General features: G+C 35.5%; 1 protein-coding gene and 2 long non-coding RNA genes across 11 annotated transcripts in view; 1 reads left to right on the top strand and 2 right to left on the bottom strand.

The window, feature by feature from the left end:
- Window positions 1-7502: 7502 nt before the first annotated feature.
- Window positions 7503-15714, bottom strand: LOC138065569 (uncharacterized). The gene is made up of 3 exons (XR_011138586.1): window positions 15591-15714; window positions 9130-9189; window positions 7503-8413 (listed from the first exon to the last, which is right to left on the bottom strand). It is a non-coding gene; the product is annotated as an uncharacterized lncRNA (long non-coding RNA).
- The window catches only part of LOC138065568 (uncharacterized), a 30693-nt gene continuing 16296 nt past the window's right edge, over window positions 11698-26094 (top strand). Inside the window, exon 1 of the long non-coding RNA XR_011138585.1 lies at window positions 11698-15734. This is a non-coding gene — a long non-coding RNA (uncharacterized lncRNA). The remainder of the gene's footprint in view (window positions 15735-26094) is intronic.
- Window positions 15754-26094, bottom strand: part of PIBF1 (progesterone immunomodulatory binding factor 1) — a 127467-nt gene continuing 117126 nt past the window's right edge. For 5 of the 9 annotated variants that reach the window (XM_068929654.1, XM_068929655.1, XM_068929656.1 and 2 more), the window contains 2 exons: window positions 21641-21820; window positions 15755-19357 (listed from right to left, as the gene is read on the bottom strand). In XM_068929654.1, coding sequence (XP_068785755.1) covers window positions 19301-19357; window positions 21641-21820 — 237 coding nt within the window. In that variant the 3' untranslated portion in view covers window positions 15755-19300. Of the gene's footprint in view, window positions 19358-21640; window positions 21821-26094 lie in introns of all 9 variants that reach the window. The other 4 variants (XR_011138584.1, XM_068929659.1, XM_068929658.1 and 1 more) reach the window with 2 other exon arrangements.

The raw sequence follows: 26094 nt of genomic DNA on the forward strand, positions 1-26094 counted from the left end.
AAAATGCAAAACTAATAATATTGTTCTATGCTACCCAGAAATTAATTCATCTGTAATTGTCCTAGAAGTCCAGAAGGAATATAGGGCTAGGCAGCATCTCATGCAGCACACATATAAGTAACTTTCGGACATTCATGTAAATTGTATGGCTGTACTAATTTCTGAGACTTGCATACTTTAATTATATGCTTTACCTCCATCTGATTAAATTAATGATAAACAGATACTTTCAGAATTGTTTTTTTGTTTTGCTTTTGTTTTATATATGTACATTTAAAAAGGGCCTGCTCTGGCAAACACTTTGGCAGCTTAATTAGAATAGTATCACTGAGTAAAGCTCTGTATATACTTAACATTTTCAGAAGCGGCTTTGCATGCATTTAATTTTTTTGAAAGGACATAATTAAATCTGAACTGCAAGTAAACAAATGCAGTCCCTTCTCCATGTTTTTGTGCTAATCATGCGCCCAGTGCTAACAGTCTTTAGTCAAGCAGTGGTCAATGGAAGATTACTAAAGAATATAGTATTTTTAAAGGGTACTTTTTATTTTAGCATTTCTATTGTCACTAACACTTAACCAGACAGGTCAGGTTAACTCTTGTTCCTACTCAGATTCACTGTTTTATTTGACCTGCACAGTGCTGCACTATTTACATTACAGATAGTCTAAAAGAATGTTGAGATAAGTGAAAAATTATTTGGTATCATGCTTTAATAATTCTCATTCTTATTAGATTTTAGGCTTTTTTTTTTAACAATTTGAAAATTAGAAATAAACTGCTAACTAAGAGCATCTCCTAAATTAACGTTTAATTAAAACAGGAGTTCATAATTGATCATCAGAAAAATATAAGCTTACATTTATAATCCTTTTACAATTCCATTTCTTCACTGCTTTTGCAGGCAGAGTTAGAAGTAAGTTTATATTTTAATAGACAGATTTGCAGCAGAAAAGCCAAATGAATTATTTAAAACCCAGCATAGTTCTGTTTATGTAAATATAAATTTCGGCAGAAGCATTCAGGAATTACTGTAAGTGATCGTTCTTCTGTAACGCGACTCTGAGCATCTTAGAGAACTGTTGCATTATATATATGTTATAATATGCAATATGTAGAATATATGATATATAAGATATATGTAAGAAACATATATATGTGAATATATTATAGAATATAATAGATAAAAGCATAAAGATTATTGTCCCACCAAGCAAAAAAAGGAAATAAAACGCTTACTGGTTGGTACCTACAGCTGAATATATGAAGAGCACCTTGCAATGTATTTAGTTACTGATGAGAAAAAGGCAATACTCTGCACTTGAAAGAGCATTACCAGGTTTAATAAAAAGGGTTAAATTTTCTGAAACTATTTAAATGCTCCAGGTTCAGAGTGGGCAAGGATCCAGACATTCTGAATGAATGTAGACTCAATTACTTTGAACTCTCTTGTTCTTTGCATTCCTCTTCGCTTAGTAGTGCTATACCCATTAGGGAAGACAGGAGAAAACAAGAACAAATGTCAAGTTCCAGGCAGTTGGAAGCTTGGCAGTGGCGTATCACTGCACTGCCTTGTGGGGAGAATGGTTGGGAGCAAAAGAGTTCAGAATGGGTGGAATGGGGGAGGAGAAGTAGACAGGCCCTCTTTTTTTCCTAATTCACAGGTTACACAAGATGTAACTTGAGGGAAGACCGGGCATTGTCCTTGTGAGCAGGTAAGGTGCCAGAATTTAGGGGGACTTACGCATGCACTGTTTGGAGAGAGAGGGAAGAACTGGCAAGGCATGCATAAATTGTTTCATAATGATGAGGTGAGGGAAATCTGAGGATCTCAACTGGATTGAGATAGACTTTAAGCCATACTAAGATGTCCGATAATAATTTCAAGAGCTGTTAGCACATTCAGAGGTCTGTCCTGAATCAGCAATATCCACTTCATTTTTTTATATAAACTAACTAGAGAAGTAGAAATAAATACTCCACTTGCAAAATCAGTAGTCATCTGCACTTCTAGTTGCTCATTAGAATCCATCTCCTCAAGGGAAGAAATGATTCTGGTCTTAACTTTCTGTTTTTCCTAAGACAGCCAGTAGGATCCTTTTTTTCCTCAGGAAAGTCATTTTTCTCATTCTGACTTTCCACTGAAAACAAGATTGCACTAGCCACAAGGTACCATCTTAGCTCATGACAGGCTTTCAGAACATACATACATAATATAGCACCACCACAGTGAGGAATGTAGCAGGGTAACTTTCTGTTAAAGTGAATGTGGAAAATGATAACATGATAGTCTACTGCTGTGTACCTTTATCGTTGGTATTTCAGGATTAGCTTACATAAGTGTTCCTTTTTCTACTGCAAGGGGAAGCCTGGTTGCCATTTTTCATTTCACTTTACCAAAAATACTGTGATAAACCCTATAGAGAAAAGGATATTCTTCCTGAAATAACCAATAGCACTTCCTCATTAATTCAGCCTGGCGTTCTAGATAAAAAAAAAAACCCACTGCATCCTGACTTCTTTCCCCTCTAAACAATTTATTAGCCACGTAGTTCCACCCTTCTCTTGCAGTGTGCACAGTCTTACGATCAGGAAAATATCTGCATTTGCTCTTGGACCAGGCTTTATTGTGAAACACGTACAGAAAATTTGTTTGAATTTCCCAATCCCCCTGTATACCCTAGGACAGTTGAGTAAAAGCTTCTTGTTCCCAGCAGAATCTGTCAGGAGTTCTTTGCCATGCTGTCGGGAGTGAAGAGTTTATTTTCTCTTGACCAGCTTGCCTTTTTTTGTTGCTGGAATTTGCACAACATGTCAGATAGAAACCTCCTGAACATAGTGACTCCCGTATCAGAGAACTGAATTTGATAATTTTTGAGAATATAAAGATATAAACCTTGCAAAACAACCAATTCTTCTCTACTAGAGGTCAAAGGAGACTCACTAATGCAAAGCTGAATAAAGACAAATATAAAACAAGTATTATATGCCAGCTTCTCTTTTACCCAGTTAAAAATAAGGCAAAACTTTCAAAGCTGTGTTTGAAAGATTAGTAAAAGCACCTAGGTGCGGTTGTACTTGTGGTTTGTTTTTATCCTTTAGCTAAACATATTTTTCTTTCAATGTAAGTTAGAGTAGCAGTGAAGGTTTACGACAACTAAATGAAGGCATGTAAACTTACCCACAAGTAGCCTCTGAAAAAAATCATTGCAGCAACAGGTAAATATTCTACCATGTCTGTATTTTCTGTGCTTTGACTTGAGTCAGTCTGCACTATATACAGCCTAATTACAAATTAATTATATAAATCTGTCTATGCAAATATCTGCTCAAGTATTTTCCCTTGCAAGTTTAACTTGAGCATATGTGTATACACTTGTATGCATCAGTCTGATTTGCTGTTTATCAAGGCCAGTGCTGACTTGGCAGAACAGATGCTTCAAGATGGAAACTTCAACTGCTCATTACTTGAATTCTTGGATTAAGAATCATCAACATATCTGGAGGAAACACGACATGTTACTCAGTAGCTGAACCAAATCTTTACGCAGATTTTAAGAAGTCTTAATAACTTTAAATAATAGCCTCCTGTTTCTTGATTTCAGGTATATATCAAATATTTTCAGCCCATCTGAGAAAAGGAAGTACATAAAAATCTTGTATTGTTTCCAGTCCAATTTTTTGACCTTGACAGTTTTAACATATGTAATATATGAACTTCAGACTGTTTATTACAATAGGCCTTTCTGAGAACAACAGGTCACTGACTCACCTTTAAGACACAAGTGTCTCCTGTATTTTCATCAGTTGTCATACAGCTTCTCAGCTCTGACTCGTTAGATAGTATGATCAGAAACTACAATAGCATGCTCTTTAAGCATGTCATTTAATAATGCATATACTATTAGAGCAGATGGAGATCTGTACACTGTGTAATTTCACAAGATAAATTAAAATGCATAGTTCGAAAGTTACATCTATGATTTCTGGAAAAGTGGTTTGTCTGTCACATAGAATTTTGGTGGAAATTACTCTCACTCTTTTTCTTACCTCACCTGTGGAACACTGAAGCTACCTGTTTTGTGGACTCAAATGCCGTTGGCAACGTTTGTTAGCAGTGGGTGGTCGTGCACTGGTGTTTAACTGCTAGAATATATGAGACAAAATCACATTCTTTACTATTAAAGAAAGCATTTTTGGCTTCAAAGTGTTTATGCTGAAAAATTTGTTAACAAATGCTAATGTAAAATCGGCATACCTGCATATTTTGGCTGAAGTCTTCTGATTAGAGAAATAACTTAGAATTGTTTGGGTTTTGCGGAATGCTGGTCCACCATGTGGGAGATGGAGCCCTTTACATACTTTAATACAGCAGAGGAATGGTCTTGCTAAACACTTGTTTAAGAATCTCTTAGCATAATAAGGTAAGGCAATGAATACTCACTTGGAATTAAATTCTGATGTTGAGAATAATAACAATTAAGGGATGTGGTCAGAAAAAGTCCTTCACTACCTATGCTGTGTTCCTTCAACTAGGGAATGAAAGGATCAGCCCCATAATCCACTGACTCCAATGTGCTGAAAGACGATCCTGGGGACTTCTGAGCGTAGTATCTACACAGTACAATGTGCTGCTTACTATGAGCTGCACTTACAAGGAGCGCTGCAGGGACTCTAACTGACCACTTTCGCTATACAGAGAAGCTAATGACCCTGTGTGCCTACGTTCCCAGTGATAACTGAACTAGCTTAATCAGAGCTAGAGCAGGAATCTACATTTCAGTGTGTCATGTAGCTACACCCTTAGTGATAAAGGAGGAGAGCTTATGCTACCAGAACTAATGTCTTCAGAATCTCTAAAATTAGGTGGTGATCTCTTAACTCAAACACTCGTGCATCCAACATAGAAGAATGCTGCATTAGACAAGTTCATAATAGTCAGATCTGAAAACTGATGAAAAAAATACAAACTTTTGTTGAACATCACAAAAATGATTATTTAATCATAGTGGTTGTAATCAACAGAAAATAATAAAATAGAAAAATATTGACTTGGTGATTTTTTAAAAAGAGCAATTTTACAAAGCCAAAAGAAAAAGTAGGCTAAAACAGTGGTCAGTGAATAACTAGGTTGAGTCTAAGTGTACTGAGGATGGGCTGCAAAGTCTGCAATCTCACAGACCAGAAAGCCTGGGCTAGTTAAAACATCCCTTTCCAAAAGAACCACCTCTTCACTTCAGCCTGTTTAGAGGGGATTTTGTTAGGCGGTTATACGATAGATAAAACAGAAGAAAAACTGGTGACAATGATTATAACCTTGACAGTAGTGATTATGGAAAAATAATATGGAGGAAAAAAGATACTAAGAAGTCAATGACCTGCATAGAAAATAACAGCTAAAAAGACTCTTTAAAATGTACTAGGAATTCTAACAACTGTCTGTTGCTAGATAAAAGAGCTAGAACTGTTGATAAGCACGCAGAAAAGATAAGGCTAAATATTCCTGTGGTATATTTGGGAAAGAGTAGGTAATATATTTGTATCAAGTCATAATGGCAAAATATTTTCCATTTCAACAGTAATTCAAGAGTATATTAAAACAGCTAATATTAATGTTCTTAGATCAATATGTCTGGATAACTTCACACCAAGAATTTTAAAAGAGCTGCTCAGTGAGCTTTCAGGATTAATACTCAGTAATTATTAGAACAGTAGACATGTTCCAGAAGACAGTAAGAAAGCTAGAGTGGGACCAATATTTAAAACAAAATGTAAATGAACTGATACAGGTAATTATAAGTTTGCATTATGACATTAAATCTGAGTAGCTTAATGATTATAGTCAACACAGGGATTTATTAATATAGGAGGATAATATAATTCATGCCAGGGAGTATATGCTTTGACAAGACCTTGTCAAAATAGCTTTGAATAAATTTTGTCACAAAAGATAACAGTGTTTATGCAGCACATTACTGTTACCACTTGATTCAGCTCAACATTTTTGACTAAAAGACAAGCCTCAACTATTTTCAAATAGAACATTGCCAGCTTGGTGTATTTCTAATAAGGTCTTATGGGGATAGGCTCTTAATAACAAAGCTATTTACTTTTTTAAAGGTGTAGAAGAAAACATAATTGTAACAGAGAATTTGTTTGAGAGATTAAAAGTTGAGGAGAAACAGATAATGAAGGCAGGAAATCTACGTGCTGAAACATAGAACCCTAGATTCCTTGATATGTTGGGTGCCTGTAAGCAGTACCTATTCCAATATAGATGTGAGGACATACCTTTTTAAAAAAAGACTGTATGCACAGGATATGGGCAGTATTTTGCAAAACAGAGATCACAAAAAGGACCTGAGGTTCCTGACGGCTAATTAGCTCAACGTGACTTCCTTAGGTGGCCGAGAAGGATATAAATCTTAGATGCCTACAGGTGAAACTCATGTAATTATAGAGGTGTTATACTCTGACTGGCACTGATGGGAGTGTTTTCCTGAAATGCTGAATCTTTTGTATATCCACAGTTTAAGAACGGATTTCATCCACTCTCTCACACTTACTTAGACATTGAGCTTGCACCTACTTTTAAGCATGTAGTGAAAGTCTTCTGAAGATGCATGCCTGAACCCTGTGTATAATCAGTGGAAAGGGGCAGGCATCCAGATATAGGCAGATACTAATTCCCTCCAAAAGCCTTAATTCTCTATTGATCTTGCAGTAAATGTAGGTGCTCATTTTAGGAATGCAGTTTTTACTCTTTCCTATTTACAGCCCCATTTTTTTTTTTAATTAACGATACAAAAGCTTGTATAATTAAACTTACTGCCAATAGGCTTACTTTTCTTAGTTGCCTCTTGAGGACTCCTAGTAGTTCATAAGTACACGCTCACAGACTGATAGCTGCTGGTTTAGAAGGGTCTTTTCAATAGACACAACTTATATGCAATATAGATGCTTACATGGAGCAAAAACTATAGGAATCGATTGTTTGAGTTATCAGATAATGATGTACCAAGGCTGGAAGTTGAATGGCTAGAGCTAAACCTAGACAATTTCAATCCCGATCAGCTGTTCTAAAGTGAGTTTGCTCAAGTATCACTGTTTATATTCTGATGGGGAGGAAATAATCATCTATTTTAGCTAGGATTTGAGAACCATTCTCAAGTAGCTTAGGGATCACTAATGGCCCGCACACAACAGCTTAGGAATTCCTGATTTAGAAATAAACTGATAATGTGTTTTTGTTGCTTTATTTTTGCTGTTGTGCAGCCCAATTCCGTGATCTACTCAGGGGAGCCATTCCCAACTCAAAGGAGCACAAAGAACTAGGTAGCACCTCTTGTCCATTTAACAGGATGCCCCAAGGAGAAAAATAACAGTTGGAAGGAACCAGGCCTTTTGTTCTCAGGAACAGCAGCAGCAGCAGCAGCAGCAGCAGCAGCAGCAGCAGCAGCAGCAGCAGCATTTTCAGTCAGTCAGAGGATATCAGAATTACGACAGGGTTTTCTCTTGCTTAATGATAAGGGTAGTAACTCAGATGACCATTACATTTTTTTCAACATATCCTGTAGCTTGATTGACCGTTTTTAGAAAAGAGGAAGTTTAGGAACCAGCAAGTTATTTCCAAAAGTATCAATAGCAAGTACTGATTTTCCATGCATCTGCCTCAAGACTGAGATCTTTGAACTCTATTGAGGACACATTAAACATCTTTTTCAACAATGGGCTGAACAACTGGATGTCACTTATCAGGAAAAATAGCAGCACAGATTACAAAAACCTACCTCATACTGCAGTAGAAGGGAGAGTCAGGTGTTTGAAAGGTGTTTCCCATGAAAGCTTCTGAAGGTATACTGAATTTTTCATCCCAGTCACACCATGGAAGAGCAATGTCATTGTGTGACAAGAATGCTTAAAATCTTTATATTAGTCAAAACTCCAAAAGTCAGAGAGTGTATTTGGACTTACCACTGAAGCCAAACTCTCACCAGAACTGCTGTTGCCTTTAGTGGCCATCACAAAGTCTTAGTTGACCCATAAGAAAGTTTTGGAACCAGCTGCTCCCAAGCTCAGAGATACCAGTCCTCCACTATGAGAAACCTAATCAGCCCTGATAAAATCTGGCTGTACAGTACAACCTGTACCCAAAAACTAGTGATGTTTCCTGTTCACTTGGGGGCTTACAGAGAACATGACTACATTCAGTTCACTGGATGGGGGAATTTCTGTGTTTCTAATTGTGTACTGTAATGAAAAGGCACAGCTGCATCCTCCTTTATGGTTTCTGTTTGCCTCATGATGAACTCTTCCCATCGAGGAAGCAACTGCCTTCACAGAGTTTGTCTAGTTCCATTTAGTTAGGTAAGGCACAGTCAGAAAACAACCAATTTCCCAACACTGGAACCATCTAGAAATAAGATGATAGGGGAAACATAACAGTGATTATCAGCGATGACTCAAATTCCTATTCACAATAGGACTTTAGAACGACATACATGTATCCAAATGCACACACACAGAAATATTCTTCTTCACAAATAAGCAACATCAGTGATAAGTCCATTAAAAAAAAAGTCAAATCAAATGTTATACAAAGTGAAATCTCTAGTGATGTAGGATAGAGATCTCAGCTTAGCTTAGCTAACTATATTATTCTCATAAGCTGAAGATGCATTCAATTTCACATTTCTTTAGAAAGCTTTTATTTCAGTTCTCGGACATAGGATAAATAGTATATTATGTTAAATAATATGCATCACAGGTATAATTTATGCAGCTAATGTTGCTTTTTTCATAGTTTTCTGCCTTTCTCAAAAATATTTAGAACCTGATGCAGAGAAGTAAGTAATTTTTAATGAGAAAATCATCAAACACTTTGTTAAGATATTGGCACTTGAAACTTCAAGTATTATTCAGACTACTTTCTACAAATAATTTTGGGAAAACATAGTAACACAATATTAAGTAAAATATTTAATCCAGCTTTATTATAAACTTATTTTAAAATTATTTATTTATTCAGTTATATTTAAATATATTTATTTTCCAAAAATAGATTTAAATTGCAGTCATCTATGTTACAACCAGCATAGCTGGAGTTTCCACTTGTAATATATTACTCACTTTTTAAAAGTTCACTTTTTCATCATTTATTTCTTCCTGAAAACGTATTTTGTTGTAGTACTAAAAAAGAAAAAAATAAAAAGAAGAAAGGTTTGCTCTGAGAACAAGGGACCAAATGAAAAAGCTTTCTCCATTTTAGTGATATTTTATTAACGATTTTTTTTAATAGGAGCTGCTCTAGATCAAAATGTTCATGTTAGAATGTTCACATTTGGCCCATAACTGTTATTGTTGGTGGATGACTACATTAAGGTTTGGTCTAGGTCTATCGTGCTATAGTATGGAAAACTGCAGTTCATGAAGGTATAGTGCATTTCAAATAGTGTTTACCCGACTGGTTCATAACATGCTCAGTTAAGCTATAGAGCCAGCTTATGCATAAACATATAAATAATGTGGCAAGCTGGATAAGGCAAGACTTTAACCACATGTCTCAATCACTGTGCTACTTAAAATATATAAATAAGATAAAGCAGAGGAGTAGTTGATTCCATCTTTTAATGTAACAAGGCTTCTTTCTCTCTAGATTGCGTATTGATAACTTGATAGAGTAACAAAATACAAAGCTTTTTTTAGTGATTAGAAAACCTTGCTTCTGTGCAATTAAGGGTAAGGCCTAATGATTTATAAATGTAGCACACAGGATGAGGTACAAAGTGCCATAAGATACTACACAGTCATCCTGTAAAAAAAAAAATCTGCTATTTAATTGCACAGGAGAAACAAACCAATAATAAAGTGCATATATTGCCGGGAACAGGATCAAAAACACACCTTGTACTATTATTTGTTTTATTGTCAAGTGCTTTACCATGCACTGTTACAATTTTCCAAACTCTAGATTTTGTATTCAGATGTGGATTTACTGGAAAAGGGAAGAAGGAAAAGTGGAAGGGATAAAGAGGATGGAAACCTTTTCCTTCCGCTTCAGGTTAGCATTGCCAGTTCACATGAACACAGCAGGTTGCAATTACACAAACGGTCTTTCATTAATACACATCTGCATCCATCCCTGTTATTTTAAATCTTATATTAAAACAATTATGTGAACATAGGGAAAATCACCTGTGAGATAATTATTAATCACAGCAGGGTTACACCTTTGGTGAGCTTGGTCCACAGTGTTCTATCAGCAGAAGCATTTTGCAATGATCCATTGCAGCACTTCCAATCCAGGTGACGTTATTTATAGTACGAAACAGCGGCAATAGGCTTTCCTGGTATCTAATTTAAGAAGGTCAAAAAAAGCTCTGTGTTCTTCAACCCAAGGACATTGTGGTACCATTAACCTAGTCTCATGTCAGTGTTTCTTACAAAAATATTGCACTAAAAGGTTGTATGATGCAATGCCTGCTTCCCTCTACTTTGAATGCAGAAGGAGTAATAATATTGCTAATGGAAAGCTAAGTAATCATCACAATGGCCAAAGAAGTTGCCTATTCACACTGAGTTACGCAACTAAAGGAATTCCCCTCTACAAATATTTTTTAACATTTCTGCATTATATTTTTAAATATCCATTCTTTCTCAGTTGCTATGGACCCACAAGCCACTGAATTAGATTGAATCTACTCTGACTGGCAACCTAAACATGAAAAGTGCTAAGCTTTGCAAGAATTGAGTGTTGAAGTAGTCATGATATCCACACTTTCTAGGATGTGTTCAAGGTTCCTTATATACTTCATAAAGTTAGGTGCCTAAGAATGGGATAAATAAAAAACTAGCAAACCAGTATTTTTAAAGTAGACAGCAGGAAATGAAGAAGAGAGAGATGTATATAAAATTCAGTACCCTGTCAGTACTTAGGGCTTCATATAGCCTGTAGGAGGTACCTTGGCCTAACAGACTGAAAACTAAATTTTGCCTTAGCTGTTTCTTTCCAAAGCTGAAGGGTCATTCTTTCGTCCAAAAGTTAACTTCTGACAACACTCAAGAGGAATGACGAGGTTCCAGGGAACTGGAAAAAAATTTCCTACATAAGCAGTGGAGCTACTGCAGAGCACTGTGGAGCCAAGATCTTTTGTCAGTTCCTTCTGTTTAGACTGTTCCACTATGTATGCAAGTATCCCTTGTAAAGGAAGGTAGCGAACCTAAGCACCACTTATCATTTAGTGCTTAGAATAGTGATTGTAAAAAGACCTGGGTTCCAGCTTCTGGTCCAATAAATACTGAGACATGTTGAGGATCACACTTGTTCTTATTGCCAAACCCCATAATTAGTTTCTATTTTATACAGAATGAAATCTGTTGCTACTGTCATCTCCTTATCTACAGCCTAGTAACAGGACTTGTCATTGTCACAACTATGACAATTCTAGGTGTTCACTGAGAATGTAGGCATAGCTGTACTTCTGGTACCTCCACGCTGAGTGGAAGCAAAGCAGAGTTTTAAGAACCTTGCAGTTACATCCTTCTGTCTTCAAAAATAAAATGTGAATAATAAGAACAGAGAAAATCCCTTAAATGAAAGAATAAGTAGGAAAAGAAAATTAAAAACATAGCTGAGAAGGTGAATCAGGTATTTTTATTTCCAGAGACATGCAATGAATCTGAAAGTTTGCAAATTACAGATACTGGACATTTATATGAAAATTAGGACTATCATTCAGATCAGTAAATAAAACGCCTACTGTTGGCCGGAAGGGAGTTTGGACCTTTCTGTCATGAACCTGGCAACTCTGGGGGACAGGACAGTGGATGAGACAAACCCATGAAGATGATGCAATGCAGTAACCTTTATATTTTTAATTAAAATCAATTTTAAGATACTTTATTTGCATTTCATTCAGAACCAAAAACAACTTAAAATTTAACATCGTTGTTCGCAGAAAAATGCTTTGTAAAAACCTGATTAAATTCCCTTAAATTTATGTTAAAAATGTATGCATCATATATATAATATTTTGCTTTACAACTACAAAACAATAGCAAATTATCATGGAAGATTATTGATGTTACAGCCAGGAACATGAGAACTTTACATTATTTGTTCCTCTGTAATTGCAGTTTTAATGGATTGAAAATACTGTTTACTTCTTTTCAACTCATTCAACTATATCAGAATTGTTATCAATGTGTAAAACGGTTTGACAAAGGTTTCAGCCTGTACAGATTTGAAATGGCATGTCGGAATGAAGAACCGCTATATTTCATAGGATCGAGTATTCTGTTTTCATTGACAACAGATCTTATCAGCTGATGTAGGCTTCAGACAGTCTCCATTGTGTAGGAGGGCACCCTAGCTGTGCATTAAGATTAGCTTGCAAAGATTTTACAGAGTTGAGAAAGGAAGGTAAGCTCTCTCCTGCTTTTGGTAAACACTATTATTGTTCTCCAGCCCCTGGTGAACGGAACAAATGCAATTCTGCAAAGTTAATTACTGCAATAATGAAGGAAACAACACAAAATGACAAGGAATGTGCTAATTCAGTAAGATTCAGTAAGACTTGAGTCATGGACATATTATTCCCTTCACTGCTTGTTGCTACTTTCAAGCACGTAGCACTATACTCATAAACACTGAGTGGATTTTTGAGACTTACTATTTAAATCATAAGTTAATAAAATAAAGATTAATGTGTAAGCAGAGAGGTCCTTAATCATTTTTTAAGTGTTGCCTGATTAATACCTGAGATCTGAATACAGATCTCTGAAGACATATCAAAAAGAAAGGATTTAACAATCCTTGCAGGACTTGCAGAATGTTTACTTTCAACTATCCAAGGACAAGGACGCAATAAAGTTTTATTTACACATCAAAATTATTTAACTCCCAGGAAGGAGAGAGGTGAGAAATGGGAGGAACAGACTGCACTAAGCATTGCTTTTTTTCCTTACTTACACTTTCCACAGGCTCACAGAAAAGATGAGTGCTATCAATTTATGTGTGAACATCTCAAACACAGCTCCAGATGACAACTTGTGAATCTGCATTTACAAGGCTCCACTGGTACTGGCAACTGTGTGCTTGACAATCACAGGCCTGTGAAATGCAGAGTGACAAGTCTCCTGCATGTATGGCACTGCAACAGTGGTGAGGAGCATAAGAAAGTCTGGGCACAGAAATGACCATCCCTCTAGTTATGATAGAGAACTTAGTGGGAATATTTCCAACTCTTTCTTTTAGAAAGGGTCTCTTCACTTAGGGAATAATCCTGTTTAAAAGGCATATATACATTCTAGATGACAACTTTGTCACAGAAGTCAAGCATTACATTGCTAGGCTCTACCTAATAATGATGCACGTAGAAACATATTCTTCTAAAGATCTGAATAAGGAAACAAAAGAGAAAGTCTTGCATGCTGCAGTATGTATCTCTAGAATCACGATAAAAGGGAGCACTGGGAATTGCTAAGTTTCAGCTGCAACACTGAATAATCTAAGTAATCCTTCTTCTATTTAACCAAGAAAGAAAAATGAAAAGACTTTCATTGAAATGCAGTCATAAATTCCATTCATAAGACTTTTCCTGCAATTAAGTTACATTTACTGATCCACTACTCCTTAAAAGAAGCATTAACACAAAGACTTCGATTATTCATGGTCAAACAAAGTTGATTCTATTGCTTCAATCAAAGCCGCATTCTCTTTTACAGTGGTTATTTCTGCAGTATCTTCAAAAGGGGCACACAATCTATGAAAACATGTAAGTTTCTGAGTAAAAGCTATTTCTATGAGTAGTCCTAACTTTTTATATTTAATACTTCTGCCAATTCTCACTTTCACAGAGATGATTTTTTTTTGCCTCCTTCATCCTTTAAATGGAAAGTTAATTAAAATTCATCATTTATTTGAATGCAGTTCCAATGTCCTGACAAAAAGGAGTCTCTCTCAAAAAAAGAAAAAAAAAGAAAAATACAGGTATTTATGGTCAGCTGAGATCTATTTACTGTTATGCAAGGCTTATCACTGAGGAAAGAAACCCCAAGGAACTCTACAAAATTACTTTTGTGTAACAAAGCTAACGCTTCTCATTCTCTCAGCAGAGGGCTTAAAGAGTTGCAGCAGAGGTACACAGGGTCTAAACATCTGAGAAGAGTGCTAGCTACTTCTCTGAGTGCTAAGAATTTCTGCAGTATCCCCCCAACTCTTCCATAATTCCCAACTGTTGTCCATTTCCTCTGGCAACGCTGTCCCACCATGAGTTAGCACCTAGTACTGTTGCTGATTGCTGCCTAGCTTCACTCTGAAATACCCTAAGTGTAACTGCCTTTTTAAGCTATGGAAGCATGCATTTTAAAGGTCAAGAGTTCCAATCAATCCTGGGAATTTTAAGAAGGGGATAATATTTTCCAAAGACACTAGGCAAAACTTGATCTTCTAGAGGTACTTATTTCATTTTCAAAGGTCAAGAATGAATACAGATCCTCTATATTCTTTGGTATAAGAAAATACCAGGGATACATTTCTTTGACTTAGTAAAGTTCGGCATGTGTTCCATTAAATGTAATGTTAACAGGGAGATAAATTCTTCCCTCAATAGACCTCCCCAACGAGAGTAACAAGTATGAAAGTTATGAGAGAATGGTACAGACAAACTGTTGTGTATAAATCTGTTTTCATGCAAAAAAATGTGGAACAGATTGACAACTGATTGAGGCATCTAAATCATAAATAACTACTACTTCAACAAGTAATAAATTATTTCTAGAAATTCATGCTCTCTAGTCTTCTAGCAATTGTGTTCCTACAAAGATGTTTAAGTTGATGAACGCATACCAGGAACAGAAAAATTCTATCTGATTGTCTGTGGATGTGAGAGTTTTTTTTAGTAGAGTTAGTCTTCCCTTTTGCTAGAACTACATGTCATACAAAAAGATAAGTGAAACTGAAAATACCAGTGAAAGTGGGAAGGTAGCAAATCTTATCCAAGAGATACTGACAAATATTCAGACAACTAATATTTAAATTTACAATCGTTCCTCTTTTCTGAGGTTTCACCACTGTTTTCTACAGACTGTTTTGAAGGGAAGGAAGGCTACAAATCCCAATTACATTACATTTATTTGCATAGAAGATATTTAGAAACAACGACGCCAATGAAATTTGACCACAGGATTCGGCATACAAGCCTAAGAGAGTTTAGCTCCTTATTAAAGAAAGTAATTTCATTTTTTTGATTTTTTTCCCAGATCAAGCCATTTCCTTGTTGATTTAGAAGCTACTTTGCTTCTAGCAAAAGATGGAAATGTGAGAGAGCAATTATACTGTAAAAAGAAAAAAAAAATCCTAACCTGCTCTAAACTGACTGTCCTTCTATCTAATTCAACCCCTATAGTTATGAAACTTAACACTTGAGTAATACCAACTTAATGTACCAAGAAATGTATTTCAGGATGGAGATTTTTCTTTCTTTCCTCTCTTTAGGTTGAAAAAGAGGAACTGGGGATGATTATGTGGGCTGGGCTCTTCAGTCACAAGTTGCTTACACGCATGACTACCCTTAGAAATATCTCTTTACCTCATTATTTTTGACTCACAGATCATCGACACAAGACCTTCTACAATAGGGAACTGCAAAGACCATTTCATGAAGAAGAATTCTGGAATACTTCATTTGACAACTACGTCTGTGGGAAATAACATCAGTAAAAATGCTGTACAGGTAATGCAACTGAACTTTTTCATTACTTAAAGAGCAAGAAGGTTCATTAATTTTTGCTGTAGGGCATTTCACATTTGAATAGTTATATTTAAGTGACATTCTGTCTTTCACATGAAAAGGTTAGAAGGTCTCCTCCTAGGCAATTAACTATAGCCTTAGAGTCTAATGGAGAGACATAAAAAGACACAAAAAATACAAAGTCTTCAACTGGAAAAAAATTTACACATTGAGCAGATTTGTACAAGGACTATATAGCTTAAAAGAATATACCAACAGAATTATGCCTCTACATATGAAAAAACCTGACTTTCATTTTTCCAAATTTCAATTTGGAGCTTGTTAGCAATTTTTCAAAAAAAAAAAAACCTCTTCTGTCAGAATATATCACTTTGTCATCTAAAGAACTGCTTGCATGTCAATAACATTTCACCAGAAATCAACTTAATCTTCTGTCAGCTTTCCTAGAAAATCAGGTTGCCTGGAGGACACAGTATTTTAAAAAGTATATTTCATTTTGGAAATTTCAAGATGTTCTTGCATATTTTATTTCCATGAACGAGTTAAAAATTTTGTGTCTACTGGATGTGGAGAAGTAAATTAATATCATTATCTGAAATGAATATATGTATAAATATTATCATAGAATAATTTAGGTTGGAAGGGAATTCTGAAAGTCAGTCATCTAGCCCAACCGTCTGATCAAACAGATCCAATTAGATCAGGTTGCTCAGGACTTTGTCCAGTTGAGTTCTGAGTATCTGCAAGGATGAAGATTCCACTACCTCTCTGGGCAGCCTGTTCCAGTGTCTGACTACCCTCCCTCACAGTAAAAACATTTTTCATAATAGCTAGTTGAAATTTCCCGTGTTCCAACTCACGTCCATTGCTTCTTGGTCTATCACTGCGCACCTCTCAGAAGAGCCTGGCTCTGTCATTTCTCTACTATTCCATTAGGTAGTTGAAGACTGCAAAAAGATCCCCTCCCAGCCCTCTTTTTAAGGCTGAACAAGCCCAGTTCTTTCAGCCTCTCCTTTATGTAATATGGTACAGCCCTGACCATCTTGGTAGACCTCTGCTGGACTTGCTCCAATATGTCAATGTCCTTCTCCAATGCGGGAGCCCAAAACTGCACACGGCACTCCACATGTGGTCTCACAGGTGCCAAACGGAGGGGAGCGTTTACTCTCCTGGACCTTCTTTTTCACACAGCCCAGGATGTGGTTGGCTTATGTGCTGTAAGGATGCATTGCTGCCTCGCATTCAACTTTCTGTCCACCAGGACCCTGAGGTCTTTTTCTGCCAAGCAGCTTTCAAGCTAGTTAGCACGCCCGCAACAGCCTGTACTGGTGCACGGGGTTATTCCACCTCAGATGCGGGACTTTGTATTTGTTTTTGCTGAACTTCATGAGGTGCCTGTCTACCTGTTTTTCCAGCCTAAGTCTCTCTAGATAGCAGCCCTCCCTGCACCATAGAGACCACTCCCTCAAATTTGGTACTGTCTTTGAACTTGCTCAGGGATGCTAGTATGATATGCAATGCTAGTATGCTATGGCAGGGTGCTACCAGCTGGACTTTGCACTGCTGATCATAATTCCTTGAGCCTAGCAGTTCAGCCAATTTTTGTACCCACCTTATAAGTCCATATGTCATCAATTTGGCTATAAGAATACTATGCGAGAACAAATGTGAATACTTGCACTCCAGCCAGTCTTCTATCTAAAAGTTCACAATCCTTCCAAATAATACAATTTAACAGATAAACAGGACAGCCTGAGAAGTCCGGCTAGGTACAGTGAATCATAAGAAGTATTTATTACAAAATTACAAAATTCATATCTGCCATATGGGACCTGAAAGAAAAAAAAAAAGTTAATGATTTAATTCACATAAAAATATAAGTTAGATAAAAACCTAGACTTCATGATACCAAGGTTTATCCAGGAATGTCTGTACAGATAGATCTGTGAGCCCAAATATCTGTGTATTTTTTTTTCCAGTGAACATCAGTTAAGTCTAATAAGGTATTACCTCTGCCTGCATACTTTGCCTCCCTCATTCAAAGCATCACAATTTTAATCCTGTGATGTGCTTTAGCACATAAACTTGTTTGGCCTTCAAAATATTTATCAATCCAGTAATATCCTTCTTCCCTATATGTACCCAATTTTGATCAAAAGATGAAGCAGAATAAACCAAGTATACTCCATACCTTTTGTACATACTCATTAAAGCTGAGTATTCACGACTTTCTGGTTGTTTATTTTTAGGAGTAAATACAATTTATTTTATTATCTATTTACATTTCTGAAACAACATCGGAAGTTATTCTCTCACCAGACATTATTAAACTAACAATTAACGACATCTAAGCAGTATACTGCATAGTATGCTGGCACTTTTTTCTCAGTCTCCTAGAATTAGAAAAAATTATAAAGAAATTGAAGCTCACCTGGACTAAAAGAAGTATTGCTTTGCTTTAGGCTGCTGTTTGGAAAATGGAGAAAGGCATATCTAGGAATTACAAGCTTGATATAGCTCAGCATTTATATATAGCAAGTAGTTACTGTTCATGTCCAGCAAGGACCAATGAATCAGTTGCAGAGATGCTGGCAGGGAAAGAGGGAAGCGAAAGAAAGGGAGCTTCCTCTTACATGTAAATCTGAGCAATATTTTTAGTATATGTGACTTCAAATAATACAATCTATTTATGTTATATATAAAATTTAGCATAGCAATCAGAGGTGCTTTAAAATGCTCTATGTTATTAGAGATTTTTACTACAGACTAAACACACAGTGCAATGGAATGAATAAATGGACTGCATTCTTGGAAGATGGGGCTCATTTTGATACAATTAAAAATGGCAAATTACCTATTTCACCTTTGCATGACTACAACACTGGCAGATCTATTATTGTTCTATTCTATTATTGTTCTTACATTGTTTTAACTAGACTAAGGAAAGTGTATCTAGCCCATAAAGTATCGGCGCTGATAATCAGGCTATATTTTATTGCTTTTTCAAAAGATTTTTAATGACTGTTTGTTAAAAAAAAATGACAAAACTACAGGACTGATTAGGAATTTATTTTTCTTCACCTGACATGAATTTCCTTCACTGAAAGTCGGATATAGTCTGATGCTAACTAACTCACGTATATTTCTTAAATTTCTATGAGCCAGAATAGTTGCAAGGAATGTGGCATGAAACACAGTGTCCAAGAAAAACAATATAAAAAAGCTGAAATATGCATTCATTTGAACACTCTGAATAAGAAGCCCTTTAATAGCCCAGGTTATAAATGCATACAATATGTTAGCATTTATTTATCCTTTTTTAATTCAAACACATGTTAGTAAAATCACTGCATGCATTATTTCCACATATTTCATTCACATGACACACGTAAAAATTTTAAGATGCATAAGACTGTTTTATAGGTATAAAAGTATAGTTAAAAATAAAACAGTTGTTTTCCTTTATGGTAACAAGGGCATGATTATGGTGAAAACATCTTCAAAGAAAAATTGCCCCAGAGGTTATCTTGAATGTTTTTGGAAAAATGTTAAGGCGAAGTTTTCTGCTGCAGTTTCCTGTACCATACAGGTGCCTCTTTATTTGTCTGTGAAATAAAGAATGTTTTAATTGTGAGACAGGGTGGAAGTCAGGAGAAAAACATACCACCTACACAGAAGTCTCTTCTTATGTAGTTTACATTGATAATGGAAAGCTTTGCTTACATTCAAATAAACTAAAAATAAAACTATACATTTAAAATTATTAATATGTATTTGTACTAAAAAGTCCCTATTTCTAGGTTACAAAAAGCGTACAGTAAGAACTAAATGATTTAATTGCTTTAAAATATCTATCACAATGAAACATGCATTATCTGTACCATAAATAGCTTTCATTCTAAATTGCGTCGTACCATTTGAAAATGGGACAGAACCTGGAAAAGACATCTTAGGTATACCATAACTGACCAACACTTCATGCAAGAATATAGTGCTAAAAAAGTTAAAATAAAAGAATTCTGCAGTTTTCTGATAGAGTAGAACATATTTTATTTGCAGAGAATTATCCGTAACTTCTTGACTTTGTAGTCTTATGGACTACTGCTACACAGTCAGGATTGCTTAACATTCTTGTGGCAGTTTCAATGGATGTATATGTAGAGAAATAAAATGTAAAAAGGGAAGGAGGAACAAGGTAAGGACTGTTCTGCTCTCAAGGCTGGGTATAATCTCTTGCTTTAGCGTATAATGTCTCTTTTGCCTGTTGTCCCTAAACTTGTCTCTTTCTAGTTCTGTTTTCTGTCCCCTTTCTATTCTTTCTTTTCATCGAAGACTTAATAAGCAGACAACGTTCAATCTGCCTTAGTCTGCTAGGTCTTATTGCTGGGGCTCCTCGTCACATTTTGACCTCTGCCTTTCTCTCATATTCAAGATTTCAGTTACAAAAGTAAGTCTGCTTTATTTGTCTAAACGTTTAAAAAAACAGGAATTGGCCAAAATAGGGACAGATTTTCACAGGACTATTAACATTGCTCCCTATTTAGTAAGAAAACCTGCCACCTGCCCATTTTCAGTTCCTTACTCCAAGGTATGAAAATGCTAACTAAAAAAATAAAATTGATTAGAATTTTTAAATGTCAGGGTTTTTTTCTAGATCCCTAGGCCTTTTACATACCCCTGAGTAAGAGAGGATAGATTAAACATTGAATCCCTGACAGTCCACACAACCTAATTGTTAGTTAAAATTCTGGCTCTGTTTTAGAACCCTAAATAGCTCTGTCAAAGACAAAGTTTGGGCATTATGGATGATTTGGCACTTCCAAAAGGATTATGGGTAAGACAGCATTACATTTGTTTCTCTTACCTCTGAACAGCCTCACAACACTATCCAAGCATGCTTTGCCCCCTCAAAATCCCCACATGCACTCACATTGCACCCAGGAGATACAACTACCCCTCCACGTTTTGCACTATAAGAACAATATTCTGAAGTGCTGCAATATAAACCTCACATTATTTAAGATATTTTGAAATTTAAAAAGCTCTCCACAGAAAAATAGTAATGATACTTTTGAATCACAGCAACACCATATGGGTCCCAGGGAAAAGGCAGGGGTCAAACGCTATGCAGCGTGGATACAGCTATTCTAGTCTAGAACAAAGTGGCCTCAAGCAATGTGAACTCAAGTCATGATTCGTTCTGTGACTCAGTCTTGGTCCTTATCCCTTTTAAATTTACCAGTTTAGGACAGCCATACTGAAGAAATTTTTTAACCATTTGCCTGAAGCTTTCATAGAACAAAGAATACTAAAGGCACTAAAAAGCTAATATATTGAACACTGAAAGCAGACAGCTTGAGGTATTTAAATCATTTAAAGCATTTTGTTTCTAAAGCTATAAAAGAGATATCAGGCATCCTTAATAACAGAGGTGCTATCAATCCTGAGCATGAATGTGAATATTAATATACATAAGTACATCTATTCCTTCATCCCTGCTCCACAATATACATACATACACATGCTCAACTCATACATGTTCAGAGTAGATTTAAAATTATATGTACACTTTGTGGATCCTTTTACCTTTTAAAATATTTGATATGGCAAAATTGTTTAGGCTACCCACTCTTAATTCTATAACAACTGCATTTAAAAAAAAATATTGTTCACTGTGAACTTAAGATGTAGAAACAGCTGAAGAGCAAAATAACATCTTAAACACAGCAATTTATGTCCTTAACATTGACCATTCCCATAAAGAGCCAAAAATTTCAGCTGAATTAATTATATTCCTCCTTGAACTATGAATACACCTTTTTCTTTTTAAAAAGTGAGGAAAAATAATCAAAAAAGCTTATGTCACTTCCTTGAATTATAGTACTTACAAATAATGTTGGTTTAGGTGTAAATACATTTTCTTCTTCATGTTCTGGCACCAGTTTTCCTGAAGGGCTTGATTTGCTTTTTGCAGTCACACTTTTTACATCAGTATGAGACTGAGGTAAATTTTGTTCATAACATTTACCTTGTAGACTAATTAGAACCTGTTTCATTACTGCTAGTTCCTGTAAAATCAAAAAAGGCAATGCTAAGTTATTCAGTAAAATTACATCTGAGCCTGTTAAATTGATTGTTTGTTAATAATGAATTTATATTCACTAAACTAAAGTTCTAAATGGATCAGTAACTAGAACAAAAAGGATGATTTGCTTGCGATTGTTAAGAAGATTACTAATTAGACACTAAGTAAAAGGAACAAAGCAAAAAAAAAAGCACACAGTTTATACAACTCAAATTCTGTAGTGCTTAAATGCTGTAAAAGATAATATTCATCATACATTAAGGAACCCACTCTGTCCTTTTAAATTAGGTCTTGCATAGAAGTCTTATAGGTGCATTCCTAGAAATATATATATAAACATATTTATATCCAAATCAGAAAAAAAGAAAAGTCTATCAATGAAAACGGCTTTGGAGGATCTACAGCAAAAAAAAAAAAAAAAGTAGAAAAGAAACTGAAGGAAAAATGAAAGTTCAAATATGGAAAAAGAAAGAACAAAGGGTACAGAAATGCATTCTTTTTTGGACATTCTAACCATCTGCTTTGTAAACAATTTGCATTCATTAGAAAAGATTTTTTTTTCTTACTCCTTAGCTTAAGAAAAGCAGATTATTCAAAACATACAGTAAAATAAGAAAGGAAAACATTTTTTTCGTTATTTAATAGGTCACCTTCTTTCGTCTCCTTGCATCTCACAGTGCCTAACACTTTCTTTCCCCATCTTTAATGGAGGTAATTAGCATAAAATAAGTTACAGAATTTGGAGCCTTTCATCCATTGTTTCACCTCCACCTTGTACTTCACAGTTTATTATTGGAACAGTAAAGTCAGTAGAAAGCCTTTCAAAGGTAAATTTAAAACAATATTACTATTTTTTTTTAAATTATTAATGTTTTTGCTTGCTTGCTCTTTATAAATGCTGTGGTCTTCCACAAACTTCTACTATTCCTAATTATTAGCATTATAATAATTAATATTGTTTCAGAACAGTGTAACTCATTTACAGCTGAATGACAAACATTTGCTATATCTTACTTCTTAACTCTTACTAGAAAATTATTGAAACACATTCTATTTTCATTGCATTATTAAAAACTAATTCAACAAAATTCAGACTTTTAAAACACTCCTGATATATACCTTCTCTTTGTCTACTGTTGTCTTTAATTTGTCCCACACTAATTCAGTTATATGAATGGATGTTACACTCCACAGACCAGCTTTATCAAGTGTACAAATTGTTCTTGTATCTCAGTCATTTAATATTAACTATTTGCATAATTCAGCCATGTGTGGTGGCATGTTAAAACAGCATGACTGCAGAGCAGCTGTTTAGAAGGACTGCATAGTTGATGCCAACATGTTTTTCAAAGTTGTAAACTCTGCAAAGATGTTGCCAAAGCGACACATAGACAGAATTTCTTGATGAAAATAACTCAAGCAGGCATATAACGAATAAGTACATGATCACAGGAGATTAAGTTGTACCCAAACAATGTTTTGACATTAACAAGTGCTGTTCCTATAGTTAAACTTGGTTATTCTGTGGAGCAAATAGTTGCATGTTTGAACAATGCAAAAAACAAAACTGTCACGCAGATTTATTTCAGAAACAGAGTTGAAACCTGTATATGTAGGGTCAAATTTTCTCATGTCAAGATCCACTCAGCAATCTATGGTCTTCTCCACTTCACAGAGACTGTCTTATACTTGACAGCCCTGTGTCTTCTCAGAATTGGAACAAGCTGTGGAGAGTCAGCTCGCGTATGAGCTTCCACTGTGACGGGAATTCTCAAATAGGAAGCTATGGGAAGGAATGACAAGGAGTGGGAGGACAATTTACCCCACAATAGACAAATTAATTTTGCATTACAGTCAAATTTATCATGAGAATTTAGCTAAAATTGCCTTAATATTTGTCCTAAAATTCTTTTATATTTATTCAAAAAGATCTTGGCAAAATTGGCAAAATTCCACAGGAAACTTCAAGAGAATTAGGAATAAGAATTCAAAAGAACTACTCTTATATATATTGCTAAATGAGTAAAAAAAATTGGCCCAACACATTTTCAAAAGACTTACTGATTTCTACTACGGAGATACTGAAAACAAAGGTCTGTCTTGAACTACAGTAGTTTTACCTATATCTCTTTAGATTCCTCTTTTCCTTTACAGAACCTTAACTCTTAGATTTAATTCTTCACTTTTAAATTCTCAAACAAAGAGTCATTAGCACTATCTGGTACTGGTAGCATGCTAGCATAATTTAATGACATTTTCTAATCCAAAAGGTGGCAGGTTGGTCTAGAAAGCTGGCAGGGTGAAAGAAGCTCTGCAGATTCTGTATAGCAGAAATATGGCAACTTGTTTCAGTGTGAATAGGATCTTGCGAAGAAAGAAAGGGAAAGTGTAGAGGTAGAGATATCAAGATGGAGTGGAAGAATCTTTTGTTTGCATAAAAGAAAGACATGTATTACTTTCAGGATAAGCTAAGTAGGAAAGATGTCAGGAGAAATGGATGGTTAAAATTTTTACAAGTTTTTACTGTGGGAAGTCCACAGTTCTATATCAAGGCAGTGATGTAAAATTGTTTACTTGCAACATTAACTTCAGTTACTCAGTGCCCTGAAGAAATAGCATTGCTAAAGCCCTGTATGCCCCTAAATCTCTGTGGAGTTATTCTTGCTGCACTGGCTCTTGGACATACAATAAAGACATGCCAGGCAAGCTGAATGTCACTGTGTTGAGGTTTCAAAGTCTCAGGACTTCAGCTCTGGAGAACCAAAACCACAATTCTTCTTGGGAGAACTATGAATACTAATATCTCTGAGAGGTTTCGCACAGCTCCTGTCCACACTGGCTTTATAGCTTGTCTTACTGCCCAGAAGTTTGGGAACAAAAGCACCCACTCCCCAGTTACGCAATATTCTGCTGAGATGAGGTGATGGAGATACACAGAAAACCACGTAGGTAGCAAGAAAGGGTGGGTTAAGATAGAAAAAGGGGGAACAAAAATCTGCAGCTGGCACACAAACATTACATATATACAGTGAGCATCACCCACACAAACAGGTATCAGGGATATACCATCCTTATTAAATATTCTGAAAATCTCTCCACAGAAACTTGATGAATTTCATTAAAAATGCTAAACTGTCCTGCCTACCAGTACAAATGCCAAAAAACAAAGCAATAAGCTGTGGGACACATTAAGCGGGATTCAGCTCAAGCTTTTAACACCTAAATTTACATGTCTAAGCATAAGTATTTACACATGAACTAGATATCTAATTTTCCATCACAGAGCAGCTTGCAGAGTGATTCAACTCACCTAGAAGTGGACACCTACTGGCATGTCAGTTGAACTGTGTGTAACACCACTAACCATATTGACTAGGCTGCCATTGTCTATAAAGAGAAATGAGATGCCTAACTCACTGCAGACACCTATATTTAGATGCTCAAATGTAGGTGTTATAAACTGAACCTATTTCTCACCTCACTGCTTATCATCTACTCTTCTCAGCTTTAACTTTTCCTTCTGTATCACCTAAAACATCTTTAATCCTGAACAGCCAATGCACAATCATACTTCACCTTGCATAAATATTTGAAGCATTGAATGACTGTGTTAAAAACAACTTTTAGAACACAGATTAACACCATAGATCACCTACCCCTGTAAGTCTTCCTAAATATATATAGGTTTACAGTTTAGAACAAGCTAACATCCTGTATTCCACTTCCTTATGCACAAATATATACATTTTTATGAAGGCTATTTGAACCATGAAAGAATTACTAAAACTTTTGCATACATAACCAGTCAGTAGCTAGAGTTCACGATAAATGAGTAGAATAATGGATTGAGGACAACAGGAGACATAGCTGCTGGTGAAGAAAGGTAGTATCTATTACATTGTAAACAGTTTCAGAAAAACTTACTTGCTTATTTCCACTTATTTTTGTACTATGATATCTAGCAACACTTAACTAAAAATAAAAAAAGGAATTTTGTGTGCCAATACACAAATAGTTTTTCTTTTCTTTTGTTTTGTTTTTTAAAGAAAAAGAAAAGGATGTATTTAGGATAAGCAAAGAATTAGGCACCATTATTTTCCATGGTGTTCTTTAATTAAAATGTTTTCTATTTGGGGATTTTTATTTCTAATTCTATCTCAGTAGTCTATTATGCTGAATGCTCTCAGTGTGATGGTTGCGGAACTCTTACAGTTTGCAAAAACTGTATACCGTATCAAATACACAAAGCTTTAAAAT

Source organism: Struthio camelus, chromosome 1, assembly GCF_040807025.1.
Source record: "Struthio camelus isolate bStrCam1 chromosome 1, bStrCam1.hap1, whole genome shotgun sequence".
Classification (NCBI taxonomy): domain Eukaryota; kingdom Metazoa; phylum Chordata; class Aves; order Struthioniformes; family Struthionidae; genus Struthio; species Struthio camelus.